The 25,251-nt window shown below is 39.0% G+C and overlaps 2 protein-coding genes across 7 annotated transcripts in view; one reads left to right on the forward strand and one right to left on the reverse strand.

Moving 5' to 3' along the window:
- caskin2 (CASK interacting protein 2) overlaps window positions 1-5,724 on the forward strand; it is a 62,817-nt gene extending 57,093 nt beyond the window's left edge. For 5 of the 6 annotated variants that reach the window (XM_017483881.3, XM_017483880.3, XM_017483884.3 and 2 more), the window contains 2 exons: window positions 97-316; window positions 916-5,724. In XM_017483881.3, the coding sequence (XP_017339370.1) occupies window positions 97-316; window positions 916-1,012 (317 nt within the window). In that variant the 3' untranslated portion in view covers window positions 1,013-5,724. The remainder of the gene's footprint in view (window positions 1-96; window positions 317-915) is intronic. The other variant, XM_017483882.3, reaches the window with a different exon arrangement.
- A 3,204-nt stretch (window positions 5,725-8,928) lies between these two features.
- LOC108274247 (NLR family CARD domain-containing protein 3) lies at window positions 8,929-25,128 on the reverse strand. Its single transcript, XM_017484292.3, has 11 exons — window positions 25,017-25,128; window positions 22,134-22,282; window positions 19,539-19,683; window positions 19,248-19,355; window positions 19,047-19,160; window positions 14,500-16,413; window positions 13,642-13,815; window positions 12,778-12,951; window positions 12,231-12,404; window positions 11,079-11,125; window positions 8,929-10,978 (listed from the first exon to the last, which is right to left on the reverse strand). Exons 3-11 carry the CDS (start codon window positions 19,607-19,609, stop codon window positions 10,446-10,448), a joined length of 3,309 nt encoding a protein of 1,102 aa, XP_017339781.1. The 5' UTR covers window positions 19,610-19,683; window positions 22,134-22,282; window positions 25,017-25,128; the 3' UTR covers window positions 8,929-10,445.
- Between the last annotated feature and the right edge of the window lie 123 nt (window positions 25,129-25,251).

Consider the following 25,251-nt stretch of genomic DNA (forward strand, 5'->3'; position numbering starts at 1 on the left):
CTTCTGCATCAGAACTCTATTCTCTAACCCATAATTGGGAATTTAATATTTGTTAATTTTTTTAATCTTAATTAAATGTCTATATCTATCTTATAGTAGTAGAGGGAACTCCTCATATTCTGGCAACCAGGATGGGGCAGGACATTGCCTTCACTGTCTCCTCTCCAATAAGAAGAGAGTGTCTAACCATCAGTGGACCCCAGGACCAAAAACAAGATGAGATTGTCCACAAACGAATCGAGCAGACCAGCACTTCCCTGGTGGCAGCCCTTGAAGTGGTGGAGAGAAATTTAGCTCAGACGGATCAGACTGACAGGTAACAGATTTTCTGCTCGTGATTCAAAATAACGCTTTGAGTTGTAAGACGTGTAATTGTTACGCTAATTGTTCACCGGGTTTGTTGTAACCAATCCATAATGAAGTCAAGAAAAAAGACCAAGGTCCCTAAACACAATGAGGTAGAGAACTAGGCAGCTAGGATGCTAAGAGAAATTTGGAACAAAAGAAATGTAAGCTGTATACTTATTGAAATTGCTACCTAGGTACTTATAAAGCAAGAGACATTAAAAAAAGATGCTGACAAACATAAAAGTACAGAGGACAATCGAGGCCTATAGAGACGCACAGTAAACTCTATAGCCAAGCACCTACCAATGTATGACGGACCATTGACTGAATACTTCAAGTAACGAAGTAAAGTTTGCTTAGAAAGAATATTAAATAATAGGAGACATTGTATAAATATACAAAAGTGTATATTGGACACACTAGATTACATCAAAGTAGTACTATAGTAGATCAAATAGATTTTTACTTTCAGTACGAAGACAGCTGCTCAGATATATTCATATATAAATATCGCATATACGTACGCCTCTGACTTCGTTCTTGTTTTTCTACTTTTTCTGGTCACAGTGGTGTTTACACTGTGAGATCAGCAGGTAACATTCTGGATGACATCGGGAACATGTTTGATGATCTTGCTGACCAGCTGGATGCCATGTTGGATTGACCCCATTCTTTCACGTTGTACTGTTTGCGTATCATCTCCGGGGTGGACAGAGAGTCTTTTTGGCACGCTGTAAGAGTGTCCGATCTTTCTAAAACCTTCAGGTCCGTTGAATTACTGCTTCTGAGTGGGGCTTTCCTTCTGGATGGTCAAAGATCACTGGATTCAAGATGCCATGTAGCTATAGATTGTGGACTCGCAATCGGAGAAGTAAGAATGAAACGAGACACCCATCACAGGTTGGCTCACTCAGACCGGGTGTGGTCGATTTGCTCCTGCCTGGACTTTATAGCACTTACTGTTTACTGTGTTCCAGATTTGTGAGGAGAAAGATTTTAATTTCCTGTTCCACACAGGGGAAAAAGCTAGTGTCTCATTTCTGCTTTATTCAGGCCCTAAAGTGCACATCACATCATTTGTTATACTACTGTATAACAGCATGATATCTACTACTTTTTATGTGTGTTTAAAGTTTGTCTTCTCATCTCGGAGAGTCTTCTCTTATGAAAGTACTATATTTTCCAGACAGTAATTCGCTACAGAATATTACATAGCAGTGTTTTAATGTGAAAACCTTCTAATTTACTCCTAATTAACTAAGTAGCTTTTGTGTGTCTGATCACTGCTGTTATGATGATACTAATTTTCTCTAACACTGCTATGGGATTTGCACTGTTATGTCGGTGGCAAACTAAAAGCACTTCTGATAACCATCCATAACTACTGTACAAACACTAACAAATGGTTAAACTCCCGTAATTGCTTAAAAACATGCCTGCCATGAATACAGTACAAATCGTCACACTTCTGTCACTGCTGGAGTAGCATGCCCATTGTGAAAACACTAGGAAATGGCCAAACTACCATAATTTACGTTTATATTTACTACAAAAACCACATGGAATGAGCAACATTCCTACAGTTAATTACAGTAATCACTATATTAGCGTACTATTGGGAAATAAAAACCAAAACAAAACAAAAAAAGCCAAACTACTATAAGTGCTGGAGTATTTTGCCTACCATAAAACCATCAATAGCTTTTGGCCAAACTATTACAACATCTAGAGCAGCATGTCTAGGGTAAAAACACTAACAAATGGTAAATGTGTTTTAACTAATGGAGTAGCATATCCTACCATTAAAAATACAAAGTAAAATGAGAAACCATCATTTCTATAGTAGTGTGTCTACTGCATGGGCAAACAACCTTAACTGCGACCATCAGAATAATACCAAATGCCTGAACTACTGCCATCATAGTACATCTATCATAAAAACACCAGCAAACGGCCAAACTACTATAATTGCTAGCTAATCATGGCTACCGTAAAAACACTACAACATGGGTAAACAATTGTAAATGCTAAAAGAGAACACATACCATAAGTACACTAAAAATGGCTGTAACTGCTGTCGTAGTGCATCTATGATATAAAGACACTTTAAACTACTACCATAATTGTTGGGGTGAAAAAAAAAAAACACTAAATATGGAAAAACTACCGTAATTGCTCTGACAATAAGGCATATGAGTGTAATTTAAGTAAAATAAATTTAGTAGCCTGCCTTAAAAACCCATGCCTGTTAAGATTTTTTTAAAAATTATACGTCAATTTGTTGTACACGTTTGACGGAAATAAACTCTTTGATTCTTTAAAAGATATTAAGTACCAAAGCCCAGGATCTGGTAAAATGTGAGTAATGATCTGTAAGTGCTGAGATTTCTAATAGCACATAATCTCTAAGGACCAAATTTGTCAGATACTGACTGCAGAATTAGGACCAATGCGTTATTTGTACAACTATTGGTAACACTTAGTATGAACCCTGCATTCAAATGCATTTATAGTACGTTATCTAGCATACATGATACCTATGCCAACAATTGATTGGTTGATTATTAATTAACAATAGCATGCTTTAAAAAAAAAAAAAAAAAAAAAAAAAAGATTATTAATTAAAGAACGAGGCGTCGTAGCTATCAGTTTCTAGTTACTTTTAATGTTGTGGGACATACACAAAGCAAGTTAGTATCACTTACTGTACATTATAGTAGTTATAAACATTCATTCCCCTCAAAGCAGCCTCACTTTTTCACTCTCTTGGAGTTAATAAAATGCAAACTGGGAAAAAAAAAAAACGGAAAGCACAACGTCCTCCGTCCCGAAGACTTTCCAGTGGCGGGAAACTTGCCGACTGTTACAAATCGCTGACACTGGAGACTCCTTCCATAAATATTTCAGAAAACATCTCCTAACAGAAACTTCACCACATCAACAGTTGTATATTTTTTCTTTGTTGAGTATAGTGTTTTTTTTTTTTTTTTTAATTCCTTTTATTATTAGCCTTAGATTATGTTGAGCGTCTGAGCTACACGGTCCTGTGAATGAGTTGTTATGTTGAGTTATGTTGGGCATTGTAAGGTATTATGTATGCGATGTGACAAATAACATTTCATAAATGTGTTTATAATGCATAAGGAATACATGATTCATCACAAGTGTTACCCAACTATCTATATCGAAAATGATTGTAAATAAAAACAAGCACCAAACAGCACATTCATCTGACCCACAGATTCCCAGTATGAATTGTTATAAATTGTTATAAATAGTGTTAATAATGAATAGTCATAGTTTTTTATAGCGAGAGACAGTATTGGTAGCACTGACTGCATGTATAGTGTTTCTGTTTGCATCCTTCACTCGCAATGCTGATTTAAAAAAGTTTGTAGTTTGCGAGATCTTCAATTCCTATAGGGCCACATTCAGAGTTGAGTTAAGCATGGATTTAGTATTTACTATATTAGAGAATCATATGATGTGCCGGATCAAGTGCTGTTTTATAAGCTGCTGAATAATGAGGGTGAAAGCCATGTTGTTCGATTAGACCCAATTTACAGTGATTAATGTGAACTAGGCCTATTCGTGCAGTAATGTGTTAGGGATATCCACTTCGCACTGGATTATCCCGCTCATATATATATATATATATATAACATGTGTATATATATATATATATATATATATATATATATATATATATATATATATATATATATATATATATATATATATATTTCACTTGCCAGCATTGACAAGTTAAAGCCATCATTGATGTTTGCAGTGCAAAATCTGACTGAAAGGATAAAAATAACGGTTAATTTTCGTTAGTTGTATTCTATCCGGGTCGTTAGATCTAGAGTTGTATGTTACTATGGTTAGAGTTGTTAATTTACAACGGTGATTAAACTGACTGGAACTACCTGTGCAAATTCAACAGTTTGAACACACACCTTCCAGCCATTCAGAATCGAGTGTTCAGACAGACCGTGGTATAAATGAGTGATATACTAGACGTACTAGATGTTTATTGTATTATTATACGCATGCCATCTGCTTTTTTATGTATCGTCATATTAGTCCTTTTTTCTTTCTTTTTTTTTTCATTGATAAATTCTCTTACTTTGCTTTGAAAAAAAGAATAATTATGTCCTTCTTCAGTCAGCATTTTCTAGTCCTGAATTTTTTATTTTTTTTTTGATGAGACTTAAAGGAAGAGCTTATGTTTAAATACTCTGATGTAGATGCTATAGAATAACCCTGCCATGGATATTTAAGTAAAATCTGCCAATCTCAGAGGCGCCACTTACCCACAGGTGGTTTCCATAAACGGGGAGCTTAACTTAATCATGTGCTTAACCCGACTCTGAATACCAGGAATGTTCCCTGTGTAAATATTAACATAACTTTTTCAACTCAAGTCACCGACTCTGAATACGGCCCACAATTATAAACTGTAAGCATAAGCACAGAACCACTTTGGTAAGAACAATGTACTAAACACAGTTTAACCAAAAGGATGTAATACATTCAGTTGCTTTCCTGCTGAATTTCAACACTCTAAAAGTAATAGTCAGTCATATAGGCTTATAAATTTTATTTTGCTACTCTTGTTGTCTTTGCACTGTGTATCTACTGTATGCACTATACTGTATTTATTTTTAGATTATTGTATACAATGCATGTACAGTACAAGCTAGCTTACCAATACCTGACTGAAAAAAAAGAAAAGATTTTTGTTATATTTGTGTAATGTTTTGATATATTTTACTCAGTCCATCAGATCTGACTGCAAGAGGAATAAAGCTTCCTAAACGTGCATGTTTTTATGTATGAGAATGTCAGTGGCTACGGATTTTATATATCATTTACATTTTTGATCAGATTTACAAAAGCACTCACTCAGCCACTTGATGTTTTAGCATATGGCTTGTGTATAAATGCTGTATGCTACTCTGTGAATGCTCTGTCAGGCAACTTCAAAATTATCGGCACCCATCGGGTCTTATGAGGATGATTTTTTTTGTTCTACTTTCTGAAATGATTTGAGTGGAAACATAGGCAAGGTTTGGGTATTTGGTTGAATTACTTTCGCCTGTTCTCTTAAAGGGTGCCAATAATTCTAGAGCTGGCTGTGAATCCTGTAGCTGCTGGCATGGTCGTGTCAGTGCTAAGGCAAACACAGAATTAGAAATGTGTGTGCTTGTGTATCAATGTGAGACCATAAAACTGACCACTGTTTTGAAAAGGAAAGCAGCTCAAACACTATTTAATAATAATAATAAAACTACATTAAAATAATCATGACAAAATATGTTGTTTTTGTAATAGAATTAATTTCTAAATAAAGCATGGCCTGCTAAACTCACATTTATGCCAAGCTCAAGTTTGTACATGTGTTTAAATCGGTAATAAGGGATGTCAGAATCGCAGCTCGCGATGAAGGGTTTACTCCGGTCAAATGAATTTGGAATTAAAATCATTTTGCGGACTGTAATTGAAGTGAACGATTTGGGGTAGGGGAAACCCCAAGCTAGTCTCTGTTATTCCACTAGGGGGCAAAATAGAGCAATGAATTCGGAGACATAAACTCAGCTACTAACAAAATATCCTTATGATGTCATTGTTCGATGGCAAGCTAAAGATTTGACGCTGTACTTATACCTCTTAACTAATTTAAGGGTTTCACAGGAAGGGGGGCGGCGGGGCTGGGTGAATACTGATGCAACCAGAACTTTTACTTATTTATTTGTTTATTAACACTACAAAAAGTTCAAGGGGGTGAAAACAACAGTCTCTTCACTCAGTCATCAGTAAATTGTTGGCAAAACAGAGCCTGTAGCAACTATAGGGCTTTACCGTGTACACACACACACACACAGACACACACACGCACACTCAGTTATACTGGTAGACCTGTTTTTTGTGTGTGTATCTTACCTTCATCAGTTCATTAACATCTTTTCGTTTTCTCCTCTGGGCTAATGTACAGTATATTCAATTAATACACATTAGACTAGACATCTTTTGCAATGGGGTGCATGGTGGCTTAGTGGTTAGCACATTCGCCTCACACCTCCAGGGTTTGGGGTTTGATTCTCGTTGATTTTGCATGTTCTCCCTGTGCTGTGAGGGTTTCCTCCCCCAGTCCAAAGACATGCATGGTAGGCTGATTGGCATGTCAATAGTGTATGAATAGGTGTGTGAATGATTGTGCCCTGTGATGGATCGGCACCTCATCCAAGGTGTGCCCTGCCTTGTGCCTGATGCTCAATGGGATAGGCTCCAGGTTCTTTGCGACCCTGTAGGATAAGAGGAATAGAAAATGGATGGATGGATCTATTGCAATGCCTTCAACTCTGTCTTATCCTTTTTACTGAGCTTTCGAGTTTTAAATATATATACACCATGTGTGCTTTTTGAACATCCCGTTAAAAGATTTAGTGTCTGTTATAATAACCTCCACTCTTCTGGGAAATCTTTCCACTAGATTTTGGAGCCTTGGGGATTTGTGTTCATTCAGCCGCAAGAGTATTAGTCAGATCAGACACTGATATTGGGTGAGGAGGCCTGGGGTGCAGCTGGCGTTCCAGTTCATCCCAAAGGTGTTCAGTGGGGTTGGGGATGAGGTCAGGGCTTTGTGCAAGACACTTGAGTTTCATTTTAAAAGACAACAGCCCTACACCACCCTTGGCTTTGTGGAAAAAGCCTTGCCTCTGAGGTTAGAGGTTGCTGCGTCAAATCTAGCTTGTCTCCCTGATGGAGTGGGTGGAGAACTGCAAGCAAGTAGGAGATCCAGGGGCCTGGAGAATGAAAGCATGGTTGAAGGAAATGGTGCTTCAAAACCCCTCAAAATGTGGAGGTGATTGGTTTTTCAGCACTCCCTATATATGCAAAACTAAAGTCAACAGGCAGCTGCCCAGATCTCAGGTAACACCCTCCAGCACCTTTTTCAGTGCTTGTGCTGCCAATTCCATGCAAGCTATACTCATATCCTGGAGATCTGGCTGGGGTTTGAACCAGCAACCTCTTAACCCAGAGGCAATGCTCATCCAACTGAGCTACAGCATCTCATGTTAGAATCTGGTTTTGAATCTGAATTAAAGATAATGCAAAAGCTCAGAAGCAAACTAGGTACTTCAAACACGAGGGACCAAGACACTAACCACTGCAGCACTAAGAAGCAAGTGCAGCACTTGCTTATCGGACTTTTGGTCTAATAAATGACTCAGCAGTATGCAGCAAATGAGATGGTTGTCTCCTTCCAGCTTTCCTTTCCCAGCGGTTCAGCGCTCATCACTTCCCATTTTCTCTTAGAAACAGGAAACCACAAATGCACCACTAACCAACACACACCATCAATCTAACAGACTGGTTGGTGTGCTTTCTGGGAACTATTTAAAATTGGGGTGGTTTATATAATTATGTCTTTTTTTTATTATTATTAACACTGATATTTATTAGATGTATTATTAGTTATTTTTACAGAATAAACTGAGTCACTACTTAAATACCTGGGACTCAGCCCGACAACCTCAACATGCAAGAACCACATATCTAACCATTGCGCTGCCAAGGGAAACAAAGAAATCCTAGGAATTCTTTGGTATATAAGTAGCTGATATTAGCACTCAACCTATAATTAGCTAAAATATCTTAACCATCAGTAGCACACAATCCCAAATCCCATCTGATTCAAGACTCAATTTAACCATCCATCCATCCATCTTCTATACCGCTCATCCTTTCAGGGTTGCGGGGAAACCTGGAGCCTATCCCAGGGAGCATGGGGCACAGGGCGGGGTACACCCTGGACAGGGTAGACTCAATTTAAAACCTTCAAAATATAGTGTAAAAAAGCGTTCCCATTCGGGTTTTGTAATCACCCACAGTTCATCACACCAGGCTGTGGGAAGAATAGGGCTGTGGCAACGCAGCAGTTAAGCTGTTGGACTACTGATCAGAAGGTCGTGAGTTCAAATCCTAGCACTGCTAACTTCCACTGGGCCCTTGAGCAAGGCCCATAACCCTCAACTGCTCAGCTGTATAAATGAAAAAAATGTCTGCCAAATGCCATAAATGTAAAATGTAAAGAAGTTATTAATTAGGCCAAAAAGCATGGTTGTTGGCATGGTTACCTCCAGAGGAAGGTATTTATCCAACCTAAAACACAGCAATGATATGTTCTTGGAAAAGAAAAATCCTCACATTTCAGTTGTATTGGATGAATGCAGGTTGTAGGATGTCAGCCTCAGCCTGTCACCTTTCAACCACACTGTACCTTTATTCAGGATAGACTCTTTAAAAAAAACAACAACAAGGGTTTGTGGCTTTGTAGGAACGTTCTTGCTTCCCTTCCCTGAGGTTCCTGATTCAAATCTAATATTATTTCCTTTTCCGGTTTAGTAAATGTCACTGCTGCTTTTGAATGATATATTCACTTAAAAAAAAAAAAGCCCAGTCAGCTCCAGTGCCTCAGCAAGTAAGTGATCGTTTGTGTATAGTACCGAAAGTAAGTACTGAAAATCAAGGTCTCGAGCCTTCATGAAGAAACGCAGTAGAGTTATGCTGATCTGTCTTGAAATAAATGTTTATTCGTTTCTAACGTGGAAACCAGATAGTAATGTATATACATAGTACAACAAAAAGAATAATAGTATAGTTGGTATAAATAGTATAGTACATACAAATAAAATAATACAGCAGGTAGTAAGAAATAATAAATCATGTTTTATTTCTATAGCATGTTTCTTACACCCAAGCTCACTTTACTATTACAGGAAACAGACATTAACAAAAAATAATGATTGGCGTGGTCTAATTTCATTGGTGTAGCTCTTCATCGTTAAGCAGAAGCCCGAGCAGCCCCGAGAGTGCTCAGAATAATGGCATGACACGCTCTGCCATCGACACAGGTAACAGGCACGCCGCACTCACACACAGACGTGTGGGGGAAGGCCCGGGTAAAATCCGCTTCCCAAACTTCTACTAGTGACTTCTACCAAAAAAATTTAACGCAGACATCAAACTTACAAACGTTAAAAGAAAACAAAAACACAAACAAACCCTAAACCTCTCCTGAGAAGCAGCGGAGAAAACGTACACGCAGTACCCGGAAAAATATCAACGAGTAGTGAAGTAAACAGTTAAATATAGTAAGGAACGGATTGAAAATATAAAGTAGTGAATGAATATTAATATCATTTATTACCAGATCATGGGCTACTGCAGTGTAATGCTTGTTGGGTGCAATTCGATTTTATTTGTACAGCGCTTTTAACAACGGACGTTGTCTCAAAGCAGCTTTCCAGAAACATATAAACACAGGATACAGATTTTAAATGTGTGGATTTATTCCTATTAATAGAGCCGGTGACGAGGAAAAACTCCTTAAGATGATATGATATGAGGAAGAAACATTAAGAGGAACCGGATTCAGAAGGGAACCCGTCCTCATCTGGGTCACGACGGATAGTGTGAGAATAAAGGAGAGTTCATTATGGTTTGTATATGACGACATTCTCAACCACAGCGAGAATGTCCATGTGGAATTGATGTCCAAAACCATTTCCATGGTACTTCAAGCGGTACCGTACTAATCCATCTCCGGAATGTAGCCTCCAGTTGATGAGAGCTCCATCCAGAGACAGGGCATCCGAACGGATCAGGCAGGTCCGGATTGCAGAAAGGCTCAGGATCACTGGTATCTCCATAAAATCATGATGCACACATAATTGAGTGCATACACATGCTGAAAGCAATCTGATAACTGAAAAAAAAAAATCTGATTTTACCAGCTACGTGCACTTAAATAGTCACTTACATTAAATATATATAAAAAAAAAAACATTAAATGATGTCAAGCATCCAATACAAGTCCCTTTTACTTTTATAAAAGATAAGATATTATAACGAGCGTATTAATATAAACATGTGAATGGAACGGCTGTTATACAGTAGCTGAATCGACACTTTCTGAATAAATCAGACTGGAGAATTCAGCAGCGCTGCATTGAAGTGCAATAAAGAATAAATAAAAAATACTTCTTTTTGTTCTTTTGCAAAGCAGGTCGATATGATCGCGAAGCATCTTAACGCAGACTCACCGAGGAGTCACAATCGACCCAAAACCCTGCGTAGAGCGGCTCTGTGAACCTGGCGTTGTATGTGTGCAGGTGTGTGTGCGCGTGTGTGTCAGAGGAGACGCTGTAGAACGACAGAGAACCCTTCGGCCAGTCCAGATACACTCCTACCCTGTTCGAGCAGGACGGAGGTGCAGGTATGTCCGTTCTCTTCTTGTTGTGCCAGGCGGTGTAACTGTTACTAGAGCAGTCCAGTTTCCAGGACTTGTCGCTGGAGCCGAACACGCAGTCACCTCTGCCTCCTTTCCGGTGAATTCCTTTATAACTCATTGATATCACGGCTTCCCCGCCGGCCCACTCCGCCTCCCAGTAACAGCGTTCGCGCAGACTCTCTGTACACATCACCTGCTTCCAGTGATCGAACCTCTCCGGATGGTCAGGGTACGGCTGCTCGTCTATCACGTGCGTCACCTTTCTGTTCCCCTCGGACAGGGCGAGACGTGTGTGTGCCGTGTTTGGGTCCAGCGTGAGCTCACAGGCATCTGCACGTGAGGAGACAGATTAGACAGGAGTTCATTTTCAGCACAAATAGTGTGTGTGTGTGTGTGTAAGTAAACATTACATTCAAGACAGTGAACTTACATTTTCTTAAACCGGGTGTGAGACTAATCTTGCCTGCATGCTCCAAACTAAAGAGACAAAACAGAAGAACACACACACACGTCTTAATATCCTTTTGGGGACCTGTGTTTGACATAATTATTAATTCAGCTACACCTAAATCTAACCCCGACCTTAACATCAGTAACCAAAAGTAAACATTTTGTCTCTTTTTGTATTTTTTAAATAAAAGCTGCATTATTATTATTATTATTATTATTATTATTAATTTTTTTATTTATCATTTCTAAAAAAAAGCCTGTTTCCTCATGGGGACGAGCCAAATGTCCCCTCAGAAGACCCAGACTATTAGATATTCCTACCCTCAAGATATTAAAAACACCCAACACACACACTTTTTTTTTTTCCATTCAAAAGCTTTACTTTAAAAAGCTTTAATTTGTGATAGGGTCATAATTTTTGATCTATCCTTCTCTATCTCTCTTTATCTTTTGCATGAATGCAATTACTCATTTGATTTATGGCATTATAACGTATAAACAGTTAAACTAATCAAGGGAGAGACACAGAACAGGTGAGCACAATCAGGCAACAAACCAAACACAAACAAGAGCACGTATTACCGTACTGCAAAAAAAAAATCCCGGCATTTACCATTTTACCAAGTGAAATGATCTTGAATGTAGTCAGAACCAAATCTAAGATTATTTAATTTATTTCGAGGCATCAGGATTGAAACGGCCTTGTTCTATTGGCAGATAATTTGGCTAACTTTAAGCTTTAATTTCGAGAAAGAAACACAATAACATTTCTAGTAAAAATGTCTAGAAATATGTTTAATAATCTTATATTTGCTTTACTGTAACCTATAATATGAAATACTGGATACATTTGAATATATTCGAGATATTTTCGCTAGGGAAGACGTCTTTGCAGCGTCGCGGTGTAAATAAAAGCGCGTGACATGAGACCGTAAGACAATAACGTAAGAAGAGTGTGTAGCTGCTCGAACAATACGTTTCGTTAGCATTAGCGGTGTAGATCCGATTTATTTCATCACAGTTATCAGTTTTAGCATCTTATTTTAACAGGGTCCATGAAAATATTTTGAGTTGCCTGTGTCGTCGTCATGGTGAAGATACACACACACAGACACACCTCTACACAGTATACCTGAGTGTCTCCAGGTTGCAGTCTGGATCTTCCAGTTTGGCAGAGAGCATCTTCACTCCCGAGTCTCCTGGATGGTTGTAGCTCAGGTCCAGCTCTCTCAGGTGTGATGGGTTTGAACTCAGAGCTGAATCCAGAGCAGCGCAGCCTTCACCTGTGATTAGACATCCAGATAATCTGCAGAAAGGACGTTTAAAATAGCAGACGGACAGAGTGAGCTGTCAGGAGTTTAGTTACAAAAAGTTGAGAACCTCTGATGTATGTTGTATCAGCTATAAACCATTACGAAAAACACGTTACATAAACGTCTCCTTACAGAAAACTTCACCATACTGTATAAGCAATTAAAACCCTGTTTATTATTATTATTATTATTATTATTATTATTATTATTACTACTCTTATTATTCATTGTTATTCTGCATGAATATAAATCTGTGATCTAGAGATGGCACTACTGTCTGAGCTGCTGTCAGAGAAAGCTAACCGACACCGTCTGACCAATCAGATTCAAGGAATTCATTCAGGAAGGAGCTGACTCAGAGCTCACCGGAGTGTCTCCAGTTTACAGTGTGAACTCTTCAGGCCGTCAGAGAGCAGCTTCACTCCCGAGTCCTGCAGGTCGTTGTTACTGAGGTCCAGTTCTCTCAGGGACGAGTGTGGAAGCATGAGTGCTGACCCCAAATATTCACAAGCCTTTTCTCCAAGATTACAAATAGCTAGCCTGTGTAGAGAAACAAAAAGCTTACGATAGAACACAAAAGGAGCTCCGCCTGACTAAACCCACAGGAATCTGGCAAACGGTACTCCAACGCTTATTTTGGCGTATTAATTCATGTCTTATTTGTTTCTTGTGTGACACGTTGGTAACGAAAAGCCTTTGTATAGACCATCAATGTACTAACCCAGCTGATATTAATTTGCACAGATAGGGGGTATAATTACTTACGGATTTCAGCTGGTTCCATGCCTTACCTTGCCTTGGAGAACTGCTTTTTCTTAACGTGTTCAATACTTTTTTCCCCGTGTCATTCCACTTTATTACGCATAACTTCATTTATAAACTTTAATGTTGTGAATTCTTTATATTTACGGATTCCTTGAGTTGATACCGATGTCCGGTGAAAATTTCATGTGAATAACCGCACTGGAAATATATTTACTGATAAAAAAAATGTTGACGCGTCCGATACGTATTTCCGCCACCGTATCACTCGATATTCGTGGATGTACACAAGTTATTATGGGATTACAACGGGAAATACTGCTCTTATAGAACAGCAATAAACACCTTTTAACCAATGGGATCCGAGAATTCAACGCAGTTGGAGTATGAAAAAAAATGTACAGTCACGTATGCCGTGCTGTCACTGGTTAATATTTCGTATTACGGAATCATTCGCAGACAGCTCACCGGAGTGTCTCCAGTTTACAGTGTGAACTCTTCAGGCCGTCAGACAGCAGCTTCACTCCCGAGTCCTGCAGGTCGTTGTTACTGAGGTCCAGTTCTCTCAGAGGGGACTTTTCTAACCTCAGAGCAAAAGTGAAGGTTTCACAGGAACTTGTGGTGAGATAACAGCCTGCAAGTCTGTTAAACAAAACAAAACAAAAGAAAACAATACGATATCGAATACAATATTGTTAAAACAAGGAGACGTTGCATGGACTCATGTGTGAGTCACTGTAGATATATTTATATCACTATTTCTGGGAGGGATATGCCAACTTCTGCTTTAAGTTTCTGTACTTGTGACTGCTCTGGATGGTCCCTCAAAGACACCGTATACATTTACACTTCCCAAAATAATATTCGAAGATAATATTTACTATAAACAATTTCTCCGCCGCTCAAATCAGACTTTAGCCCCCAAACTATCCATTTTATAATCCATCCATCCACTTGTACAGCTTATCCAACAGAGGGTCAGGGGGAGTCTGGATCCTATCCCAAGGGACAAAGTGGGGGACACCCTGTGACGGGGTGCCAGCAGATCAGAGGGCACAATCGCAGACATATTCACACACTACGGACAATTTAGAGATGCCAATCGGCCTACAACGAATGTCTTTGGACTGGGGAGGGAACCGGAGTACCCCGGAGGAACCCCCGAAGTGCGGGGAGAACATACAAGCTCGGCGACACAGGGTAAAGACGGGAATCACGCACCCAACCCTGGAGGTGTGAGGCAAACGTGCTAACCACTAAGCCACGCGTTATAACTGCCCCCATGTTATGTCGTATTATTTAATTATAATTTAAACGAACACCTACTGAGCCTTTCTGCAGTTGCTCACAGCAGGGATCAGCCTCCTACATCCCTCCTCTGATACGTTGTATTTCTTGACGTCCAGCTCCTCCAGGACGTCGTCGGACATCTGCAGCATGTATGCTATAGCTGTGCAGTGTGCGGCCGAGAGCTTTTTCTCGGATTGCTTCTCCGTCTTCAGAAACTCCTGAATCTCTTTCGAGAGAGACTGATCCTTCATTTCCGTGAGACACAGGAACAGGTTGATTGCCCTGTCGGTAGGAAGGTCCTCGGTTTGAATCTGCCATTTGATGTACTGAACTGTACTCTTGATGCTCTCCGAGCTGCCGTGTGTGTGTGTCAGGAGGCCTCGCAGGAGGCTCTGATTGGTCTCCAGTGAAATGCCAAGTAGGAAACGGAGGAAAAGGTCCAAGTGTCCGTTGTCAGTGTGTAAGGCTTTATCGACCGCCGCTTTTAACAACTCGTCCAAAGAAAGATCCTCCGAGTACGCCCGGAAAACCTGCAGCGCCTTCACGCTCTTTGTCATATAGCAGTAAAACACGTAGAGAGCAGCGAAAAACTCCTGAAAGCTTAGATGCACAAAGCAGTAGACCTTCTTCTGGTACAGCACAGATTCCTGCTTAAAGATTTCAGTGCAAATCCCAGAGTACACAAAGGCCTCGGTAATATCAATACCGCACTCCCTCAGGTCTTCTTCATAAAACATCACGTTGCCCTTCATCAGCTGCTTAAAAGCCAGTTCGGCTAGTTTTAAAATCGTGCCTCTGTTCGCTTCCAGAAGCTTCTCTGGATCGTTCTCGTCCATTTCTTCGTACTTCTCGTTTTTCACGTTCGTCTGAATGAGCAGGAAGTGCGCATAGATCTCAGCCAGAGTTTTAGGGGCTTCCGTACGATTGCTTCGTTTCATCGTTTGCTGAAGCACTGTGGCTAATATCCAACAAAACACCGGGATGTGGCACATGATATAAAGACTCCTAGTCTTTTTAATGTGTGAAACGATTTTCTCGGCGTGGGCTCGCTCGCTGGTTTTCTTCCTGAAATACTCCTCCTTCTGTGCGTCGCTGAATCCCTGAATTTCCGTCACACGATCGACGTACGTCCGAGGGATCTGATTGGCCGCCGCCGGTCTGGAGGTTATCCAGATATGAGCAGACGGAAGCAGGTCACCTTTAATTAGGTTTGACATCAGGGCACTCACTGATGATGTCATCGTTACGTCGGATACTTTCTTGCCAGTTAAAATATCCAACGGAAGTCTGCTTTCGTCCAGGCCGTCGAAGATGAAGACGATTTTACGCACGACGTACACGGGCGTGTCCAGGACTTTTAGCTCAGGATGGAAGTCGCACAAGAGCTTGTGAAGACAGTAAGAGTCATCTTTGATCAAATTCAACTCGCGGAACGGAAGCACAAACATGAAATCGACATCCTGATTGGCTTTTCCTTCCGTCCAATCCAGAATGAATTTCTGCACTGACACAGTTTTCCCAATTCCAGCAATTCCTTTCGTTAACACTGTTCGGAGCTTTTGTCCTCTTGGTCCGCTTTCTACATTTCTATGCGTAACATTTCCTCCAGTGTGATCTCCTACATGCTTAAATATATCTAAGCAGTTGATTGGCGTGTCATGGAAGTGCTGCCTTTTCTCCATCTGTAACACTTCGTGTTCGTTATTCACGCCTTCGCTCTCTCCCTCTATGATGTAGAGCTGGGTATAAATGGTGTTCAGAGGGGTTTTATTTCTGTGCATTTTAATTCCTTCGAATAAACTCTGGTGCTTGTTGCGCATGCTGGTTTTGTGACGCTCTAAAACTCTGGACAGGACGTCATTCACTGGTTGGTAAGAATCTCGCTGTAAGTCTGTAGCACCGATCTTCATCGGTGTGGGTTCCTGCTGAGCTTCAGTTCTGAAGTATTGCCTAATGGAGGTTAAACACAGTAATGCGTACATCAATACAGTTTTAAAAGTACCACCAGCCTGCTTGGAATGTTCATCCATCACATTTTGCATGATATTTTTGCTATTTTTGCATGTCTTTTTTTGGGGATCCCAACAAATGAACAAATCAGTCCCTCCAGGATTGCGCAATCGCAGAATTGAATGCAAAATTGACTTAGGGAAGTTCAGACCTTTGGCATTTTTAAAGCTCAACTTAAGACTTACTTTTTTTAAACTTGCATTTGACTGCTGACGTCTACTTTTATTATTATTATTATTATTATTATTATTATTACTACATTTTTATCATTTTAAATTTTTTCTGTGTACTGCTTATTTTGTGTACAGTGCTTTGACAAGCTGCTTTGAAAGGCGCTCTATAAAATAAAGTTTATTATTATGGTTATTATTATTAAAATCAAGCAAACTCCGCAATATTCGGAGAAGCTTGCAATTTTTCAAAATCACCGCACATTTTCTAAAGATTTGGGCCAAGATGCGTCACGTCGACATCGACACGTCGTCACAACATGCAATCGGTCCCAGTCCTCTTCGAGTCACGTGCGTCGAACATGAGTTCGGTAGTGGTGGGAAGATCGGATCGTTTTGCTGACTCGGATGTTTGAATCTCGTAATCTTTATTCGTCACTTCGTTCAATGGAGCGGGATTCAATTAAAACGTTACGTTTTCAATCGCCGACACGCATCATGTTCTGAATAAGGAAAACATGATGAACGCAGCCATAAAACTACCGGCTTGTTTGTAAGGAAGGTTGGGAATTTCTGTATCCGATACAGAAAATACGTGGCGGTCACGTCACGTGATAGATGAACGAAAGACTCGGACCGGAGAAGAGACTCAGGAGGTGAACTAACCATTTCGGTTTCCTGTACAGAGCCTGTGCGGTGTTCACGTTTCAAACGAATGAAAGGCAACTCGTTATATAAAAGATTCGTTTAAAATGACCGTATTGTTCAAGAGTCACATCACTAGAGTACAGCTAAAAGGTCTCATTTACCCACAAACATCACTGCGACAGATGATCCTGTATGGACTGACGGATATACAAATGAGAGAAAATGAAAAATAGAAAGAAAAAGAATCATTTCAAAAACATATATACTGTAAAAGTTAAACTTTCACTTCAGGTTAAAGTGCAGATTTAAAGAGCATAAATAAATATAAATGAAGAAAAGTAAACAGAAATAAATTAGCGTCAACTGCCACCACCAAGTCTACTCCATCTTGTTACTAATTTGTTTGCCTCAAATACTATTCAAATATACTTCAAACAGGAAGGAAGCTACTGAAGAAAAACTAGTTCAGACATTTGACCTTGCTGTGACCTTGATCCTGTTTGGATCAATTCCAAAATCTAAGCAGTTCATCTTGCTCCCAGTTCAACTCTATCTCTGAGAGCTACAATTACGGGCTTGAAAAAAACAGCAACCTGCAAGCTTGTTCGAACAGGAACGTTTTCGATCTTGATTTAAACGTGTCCAAAAAACAAGAAGCACCACTACTATTTCACGCAGAAGTAGACGAGTTCGCATTTGATTTTGGGTCCTCATGTCATGTCAGGGATTATTTTTCTCCTTGTAATTCCTTACTCATTAGACTCAAGAACTAAGATTCAAGAACTTTCTTTTCATGTGCACAAGCTTATAATAACAAATGAAATAATCACAATGTTAAAAAAAAGGGACAACTAAATATACATCTGGATTTTCTTTACAGCTGCTCTGTGTCAGTCAGTACGTTTACATGGACGACAATAATCCGATATTAACCCGATTAAGACGATACTCTGATTAAGGAACTAGCATGTAAACAGAGATTATTGACGACCTTAATCCGATTAAAGTCACACTCGGAGTAAACACAGATGGAATTAAGACGTGTGGAGTATTCCTGTTTTAGTCGCGTTATCGACGTGCGTTACAGACATGTACACACCTTAATCACACTATTAACGTCGTGTGGGAGTTTTCACCGCATTGTGCGACAGGACGCGTACACACACGGCAGCGCTCGACCGTTTGACGCCAAACAAGAGATCATGGCTGCGTCCCAAACCGCGTAGTTACCTGCTATATAGTAGGTGAAATACATGTATCTCAGCTACTATATAGTAGGTAAGTACGCGGTTTGGGACGCAGCCCACGTCTTCAATCGTCGTCTATTTGCACGTACAGCACGACAAATAATTAACCGCACTTGAAGCGTTCGTAAAATTAAAAATAAAAACACCCAAAACTGTATACGGTCCCATAACGACGACCAACTGTACGTCGATACGTGAAATTCTGGAGGGACGTCGGACGGTGACGTGATGACGTGTGCTGTTAATCGATCTATGTTCTATAACACGTAAAACAGGAACATGAAAGGAGTATTCTAAAAGCAACTCATGTAAACACCTCAATCAGAATATTGTCTTATTCAGAATAAGGTCAATAATTAGATTACTGCTGTCCGTGTAAACGTAGTCAGTGTCTATTGTTCAAAGCGCCTGTGCAAATAGAATTGAACTGAGCTATGGACTGGAGATGATGCAGTTGAAGACCTTTTTGCAACAGGTTTGTGATCAGAAACAATCGGTTTGGACTCACCCTCCTTCAGGGATGACATCTTTCCCGCCCAGACTTGGAGGCCTCTCTATGGACCAATCACTCTTCATAGACACACAGCTGGGTGCTGGAGATCCCGCACTTTCAGTATTAAATCTGGGAACATCGTAGAGACAGATCTTTTTCAAGCCTATCGTGTAAATCGCTATATGCAAGTGGGTGATCATGCTGATTTGCACTCACCTGCTCTCACGGACGACATCTTCCCCACCCAGGCTTGGAGGTTTCTCTATGGACCAGTCACTCTTCATGGACACACAGCTATGTGCTGGAGATGCTGTTTTCATTAACCTGTCAGAAGTTCACAGTAGTGTGACACCATGAATGATTAAACATTATATATATATATATATATATATATATATATATATATATATATATATATATATATAGCATTCTAGCAGAAATCCAGGACATTCTTCCTTCCTTGACCTTTCATTTATTCAGATCTGATGCTAATACATAGCTACTCACTTTGTCTCAGGGGTTTCTTCTACATTACTGGTGTAAGGAAGCGTCATCATGGAGTTAACCCCTGTAAACATTATGATGATGATGATGATGATGCTCTCTGGTCAAAGCGAATGTTACATCGATAAAGTCACCTGTCACGCTGATCCTGCAACATAAACAATAATAAGAGTAAAAATAATTCCAAAAATAAAACTGCAGATTCAGAGTTCTTTGAATAACTTTGGCATCAATCATTATATTAAAACACTGCAGTCATCTTGACACCAGGCCAGTCCAGGGTCATTTCCCTACTGATATATTTTAGCTTGTTTAGTTTGCTTTAACACATTAGTGTTTTTTCTTTTTCTTTTAAAACATTTACTTACTTACGTTATCATTAAGTGCTGTTTTATTATATAACCATTAAATACCCGTATGCTTACACAATTAATCAACGTAAAACGATTACTGCAAGCATTTATTCAAAACGCTAAATCCTGAATTATGTCTAATCAAACTTTATTTCTCCGTGGCTTTGTTTTGTGTATAATTATTCATGAAGAGGTGCGTCACTGGTACCCATCTTCTTTCACATGTTCTTCGTATAAATAATATGTATTCATATAACTTTGAACTAATATTCATTTCTCATATTACTAAATTAAAGGGAAGCGATGCCAATGTGATATTACATATCTACTGGAGCTGTAGAGTCTCGAGACGTTTTCTGTATTGACTTGGACTTGTCTTGGATTTATTGCCGTTAGTACTTGCACTTGGCTAGTTCTTCGGCCTTAGTCTTGCTAAATATTGTCTTGACTGAGAGTTTGTAAACATTATGTTTTTGTCTTTTCAGTTTGGCAAAAAAGTAATGCCTTCTTCTTGAAAACAGCCTAATAATTGGTACAACGCATGAACGAAGCCAAGTAAGTGAAGTAAAGACTTAGCCTCAAAAAGGATTCGATGGTTTTCTGTCTTAATCTTGACTCAGTTTTGCTCTATCATGATTTGGCCTTGACTCCCTTACGACTTGGTCCTGACTAGATCATGGCTAGTCCTGGTCTTGGGCTTGACAATGACAGTCCTGACTCAGCCCTAGTATGTACAGTACTTTATATCATGCTAAAACCGGCCTGGACCGGTATGGATACAAGACATTTCTCAATACAATGAACAGATTTAAAAAAAATTCGATCCTACGTGTCAACACATCCTACAGATACGCAGTTGGGTTCTGGGCATGCTGCACTTTCAGTTCCCTACAGCTTATCCCCCAATCATCTCGGTGACATCTTGTCTTATGATTTTCATCATGTTACCGCTGAGGCTTAGTGATGCAGATGGTGAGTTGCATCAGTTTATCATTTAGACCGGAGTTCCAGCTAAAAAAGTGACCAAATTGACTGAACCACGGTCAACGTACCAATACTCGACAGCTAGAACCTTCCGGAACATTAGCAGAACAAAAAGGGAGGACAGTAACACCTTGTCAACTCTTGGAATATTCAACATTTGCAATGCGTCCACACTTTTAATGCAACCCAGAGTTAGGGGTCCAAGCATTCAGGAATTTACTGATCTCCGTATACAGAGCCTTTCCAAGAAGGTAGGAATACACTCTCACATACTTAAAGTAGCCATTCAACCTGTTTTGGGGACATGGGAGGAAACCGGAGAACCTCACATGAACAGAAGGAGAACATGTGAATCTCCACACAGAAAGCAAGCCAAGCGAAAGATCAATCCTGAGTGACCCCCAGGGATGCTTCCTGCTACACCAATGTGCGATCGATGTACAGTTATTTATTTTTGTCTTACTACGCCAATAATTCATCTACAAATAAAGAATGATGTGCATTATAAATGTTGCCATTATTTCAAGTGGAAGTTTTGAACCCCATGCCCATCCAACCTGTAACATTTCACAGTATTTGACAACCGAAGCTTGCACACAGTTTGCTGTGATATCTGGAACGGATCGGTATCGTCCAGTACTCACGAGAACTCTTATTGAACATGAAAACAGTGAATTTCCAATAACGGCATTAAAATTATATTAGAAATGAGTACTTCAGGGATTAAATAAAACAAACATTTAATGATCCATTAAACAGGAAACCAACGACGCCTAATTTAATCCAACAATTAAGAATACAGCGGGTGACGTTTATAGCCGTTTCATTTGAAAATATGGTCACTTAAATAAGGAAAAATGCATTCAAATTTAATATATATGTAAATATACAAATATGAATGCACACAAAAAAAACAACTTTGAAACTTAATATGCATTACTGATATTTCTGATGTGTTTCTGTAGATATTGCTTTATCCTCCAAGCCAAAGAGGTTATTAATTAACAATTTAAGTTCATTTACAATAACAGAATGACTTCATTTTCTCATATTAGAATGGTTTGTTGCTATTAGGACTAAATCTCTATGTTTAATTGATATTATTACTAAATCTGTATGTTTAATTGATATTATTATTAAATCTCTATATTTAATTGATATTACTTTGGTTGATATTACTACTAAATCTGTATGTATGTGTGCCAACTTGCCTGTTTAAAAGAAAGAGCTCTTCAAAACAAAAACAAAACGAACAACTCACACATTTTCTGTCATCTTGTGTCGTCGGGGTCCATCTTATTTCATGCGTCGTCTCACAGGGGACTGCCACTCGACTGGTCACCCGTTATATATAGAAGCTCAGTGGCATACACTGCATGGTGCATTTTCAGTTCTGTGTTCAGTTAAGACCTGTGACATTAATCCATAAAGTCATATGAGTTTAGTCATAGTGTTCTGTAATGTTGACTTCCTCTAAACAACACCAATGAACTTAAAAAAAGAAAGAAAAAAAAAAGAAGTTGCCCAACATTACTCACTTTCTCCCCAGCAGTGTTGAGGATTTTTATTTATTTATCTATTTATTTTTTTAATTTACCGATCAGAATGCCTCTACAATGACACTTCTATACTTTTAAGCATACTGCAGACCAAAAAATTTACCCTTGCTATGCTCAAAAACTTAGCACCGAATAAAAACAAATCAAACACACTTAAAAGTCCCAACAATTGAGTATCTATTATATTCTTTTGGGGTTTTTTGTTTCGCTTTTTTTCTTAACCAGGAGTTTCTGGTGTCCTAATAAGGTTTTATTTAGAAGCATTTGAAATAGAGAAGCCTTCAGTTGTAAGGTACTACATCACATTTATTCAGATTCTTGTATCCAAAGAGACTTTCAATTCAGTTGAGCAGAACAACAACAACAACAACAAAAAACACAGGTATACAAAAATACCCATATGTTTGCAAGTGATAAAGCGAGATGACTAGATAAAGGAATATCAGTCTTTTACAGTTCAGCTACATCATCTTGACAGTGATGAGTCACACCAGCGTAAGCTAGACAATACGTCTCAGGTTTTACTGACCCGTTCAACAGGTTTGCATTGTTAACGTCGAAACTGGCAGTGCACAAGTCAGCATGAAACTTAAAGATAAGCATCGACCAACACTCAAAACATTCCACCACTTATTTCAACCACAAATATCATTAAAAACACCCTTACTGCTAAGCACATACACTATATGACCAAAAGTATGTGGACACCTGACCATCACATCCATACGGTATGCGGTTCTTCTCCTTCACAACGTTGGAAGCACACAGTTGTATACTGTAGAACGTCTTTGTATGCTGTAGCGTTACAATTTCCCTCCACTGGAACTAAGAGACCCAAACCTGCTCCAGCATGACAATGCACAATGCCTATGTACACAAAGCGAACTCCATGGAGACATGGTGTGTTAAGGTTGGAGTAAAAGAACTCGAGTGTCCTGCGCAGATCCCTGACATCAACCCCACTGAACACCGACTGCACCCCAGACCTCCTCGACATCCCGACATCAGTGCCTGATCTCCTAATGCTCTTGTAGCTGAATGAACCCCTGGCGTGACTATGGAGGAAAACAAAACCGGAGGCAGCGCAGACGGGAGAAATGTTGGAATGGTAGTTAGCTAATAGGCTCGAGCTTTTCATGAATAAAAAGGCGAAGGTTCTTTCCTTCAACTCGGACTCTCGTTGCATAATTTTACACACGATGGCCCAGGGAGTGTTAATTTTATATTATATATTATATGATATTATATTATATATAACATATTTTATGATAAGAACACGCAGGCTCATGAATAATTATGAGACACTGACAAGTCATTGAAGTAGTATAGTACATTGCCAGGCCACTGCCGGTGAAAATACCAGAAAAAAGCTCAAAATGAACCTGCTTTCACCTACAGTTAAAATTAACAGATGCTAAGACTGTCTTTTATGACGTGCGATACGAACACCTCTGTTAAAATCTCAGAAAATGTAGTTTATTGTTTCATGACGCTTTAATCTAATTGTAAAGTTGTAGTATGTTTTGTATTTTGCATAGTAATGCATAAAGGGGAAAAAAGTTTGAAAAAAAAAAAGTTTTTAAGCCAAAATAATATACTAAGACGTTATAATGAAAGCTAGATGTTGAATTCTAAAGGATAACAATCATATCTAGACTTAAGTGATCACTAATGTTACTGCAGTATGTTAATAATGTTCATTCTCGAATTTGCCCTGGTCTTGCATCACATCCTTTTCCTCACTGGGCGGAGCTAAGAAACGAATAAAAGAAACACGAAGAGGAATCGAGGAGGTGTAATTACAGAAACAGGAACGATTTTGCTTTCTACCCAAATCAAACAAACCACTACAGTTAATTCGAGATTAAAAACACGTTCAGACAAAGTGATAGCTGTGGACTTGTTTTGTGGACAAAATCAAACAATTTGTAATTGTTTTAATGGGAATTGTAACGTTCCCAGTGGGTCTCTATTAGTAATTTGTTGCCTTCTACTGATGGCATGTTATGTTTCGTGGATACCATTAAGGACCTGTAATGGTAATGGTTTTAATGGTTAGCTGATGGTTTGTAATGGAAACCATTAGAATTTCTGTGTTTTTTTTTTTCATCAGGAGTGCTGAGTATCTAATAACACTTTTTGCATGTAAGGTAACGAACAACAAAGGCAAGGGAAATGAAGAAGAATGGGATTAATAAAGTAAATAAAAAAAGAATATATATATATATATATATATATATATATATATATATATATATATATATATATATATATAATCTCTAATGAATTCTCATAACATATACAGTTATATATATAATGTTTATTTATGTTCATTTCCGTATGGCTCAAATATGTTCCCTAATAAAAACCTTCTAGTAGAGAATGTAGATCCACAATGACAGATGCTCTGTGTGTGTATGTGTGTGTTTTTTTTTTTTTTATATATATATATGTGTTTATGATGGCAGCCATTTTAATAGTGACATTGAAACTAGGATAAACTTGCGTTGAATAAACACGTGCACACACACACATCCATCATTTAGCCTACATATAATGATTAATATTGTCTTCAGTTCACTCACCCGACGTTATTTAAAACGTGTCCGCGATATTGTTTCTCATCTCCTCCTCTTACAGTTACACTTAGTTTCGGTTTGACCAAACGGGCTCTGTTCCAGGACCGCGCAGCGACGTGATGACGTCACAGAGGGGGCGGTCCTACAGTGCGCGTCATCAGTGTGTTTACCTGAAACACAATATCATAAACAAGACGATTGTAATATTTATACAAACTATTTCTACACAGGCCTCAGTCTC

This window comes from Ictalurus punctatus, chromosome 13, assembly GCF_001660625.3.
Source record: "Ictalurus punctatus breed USDA103 chromosome 13, Coco_2.0, whole genome shotgun sequence".
NCBI classification, from domain to species: Eukaryota; Metazoa; Chordata; class Actinopteri; order Siluriformes; family Ictaluridae; genus Ictalurus; species Ictalurus punctatus.

Coding starts and splice junctions, on each gene's coding strand:
- LOC108274247 (XM_017484292.3), bottom strand. CDS start 19,609: ATGTTTACAGGGGTTAACTCCATGATGACGCTTCCTTACACCAGTAAT. Junction 16,414..19,046: donor GATGTCATCCCTGAAGGAGG/GTGAGTCCAAAC, acceptor AACCTCCATTAG/GCAATACTTCAGAACTGAAG. Junction 11,126..12,230: donor TGCAACCTGGAGACACTCAG/GTATACTGTGTA, acceptor TTGTCTCTTTAG/TTTGGAGCATGCAGGCAAGA.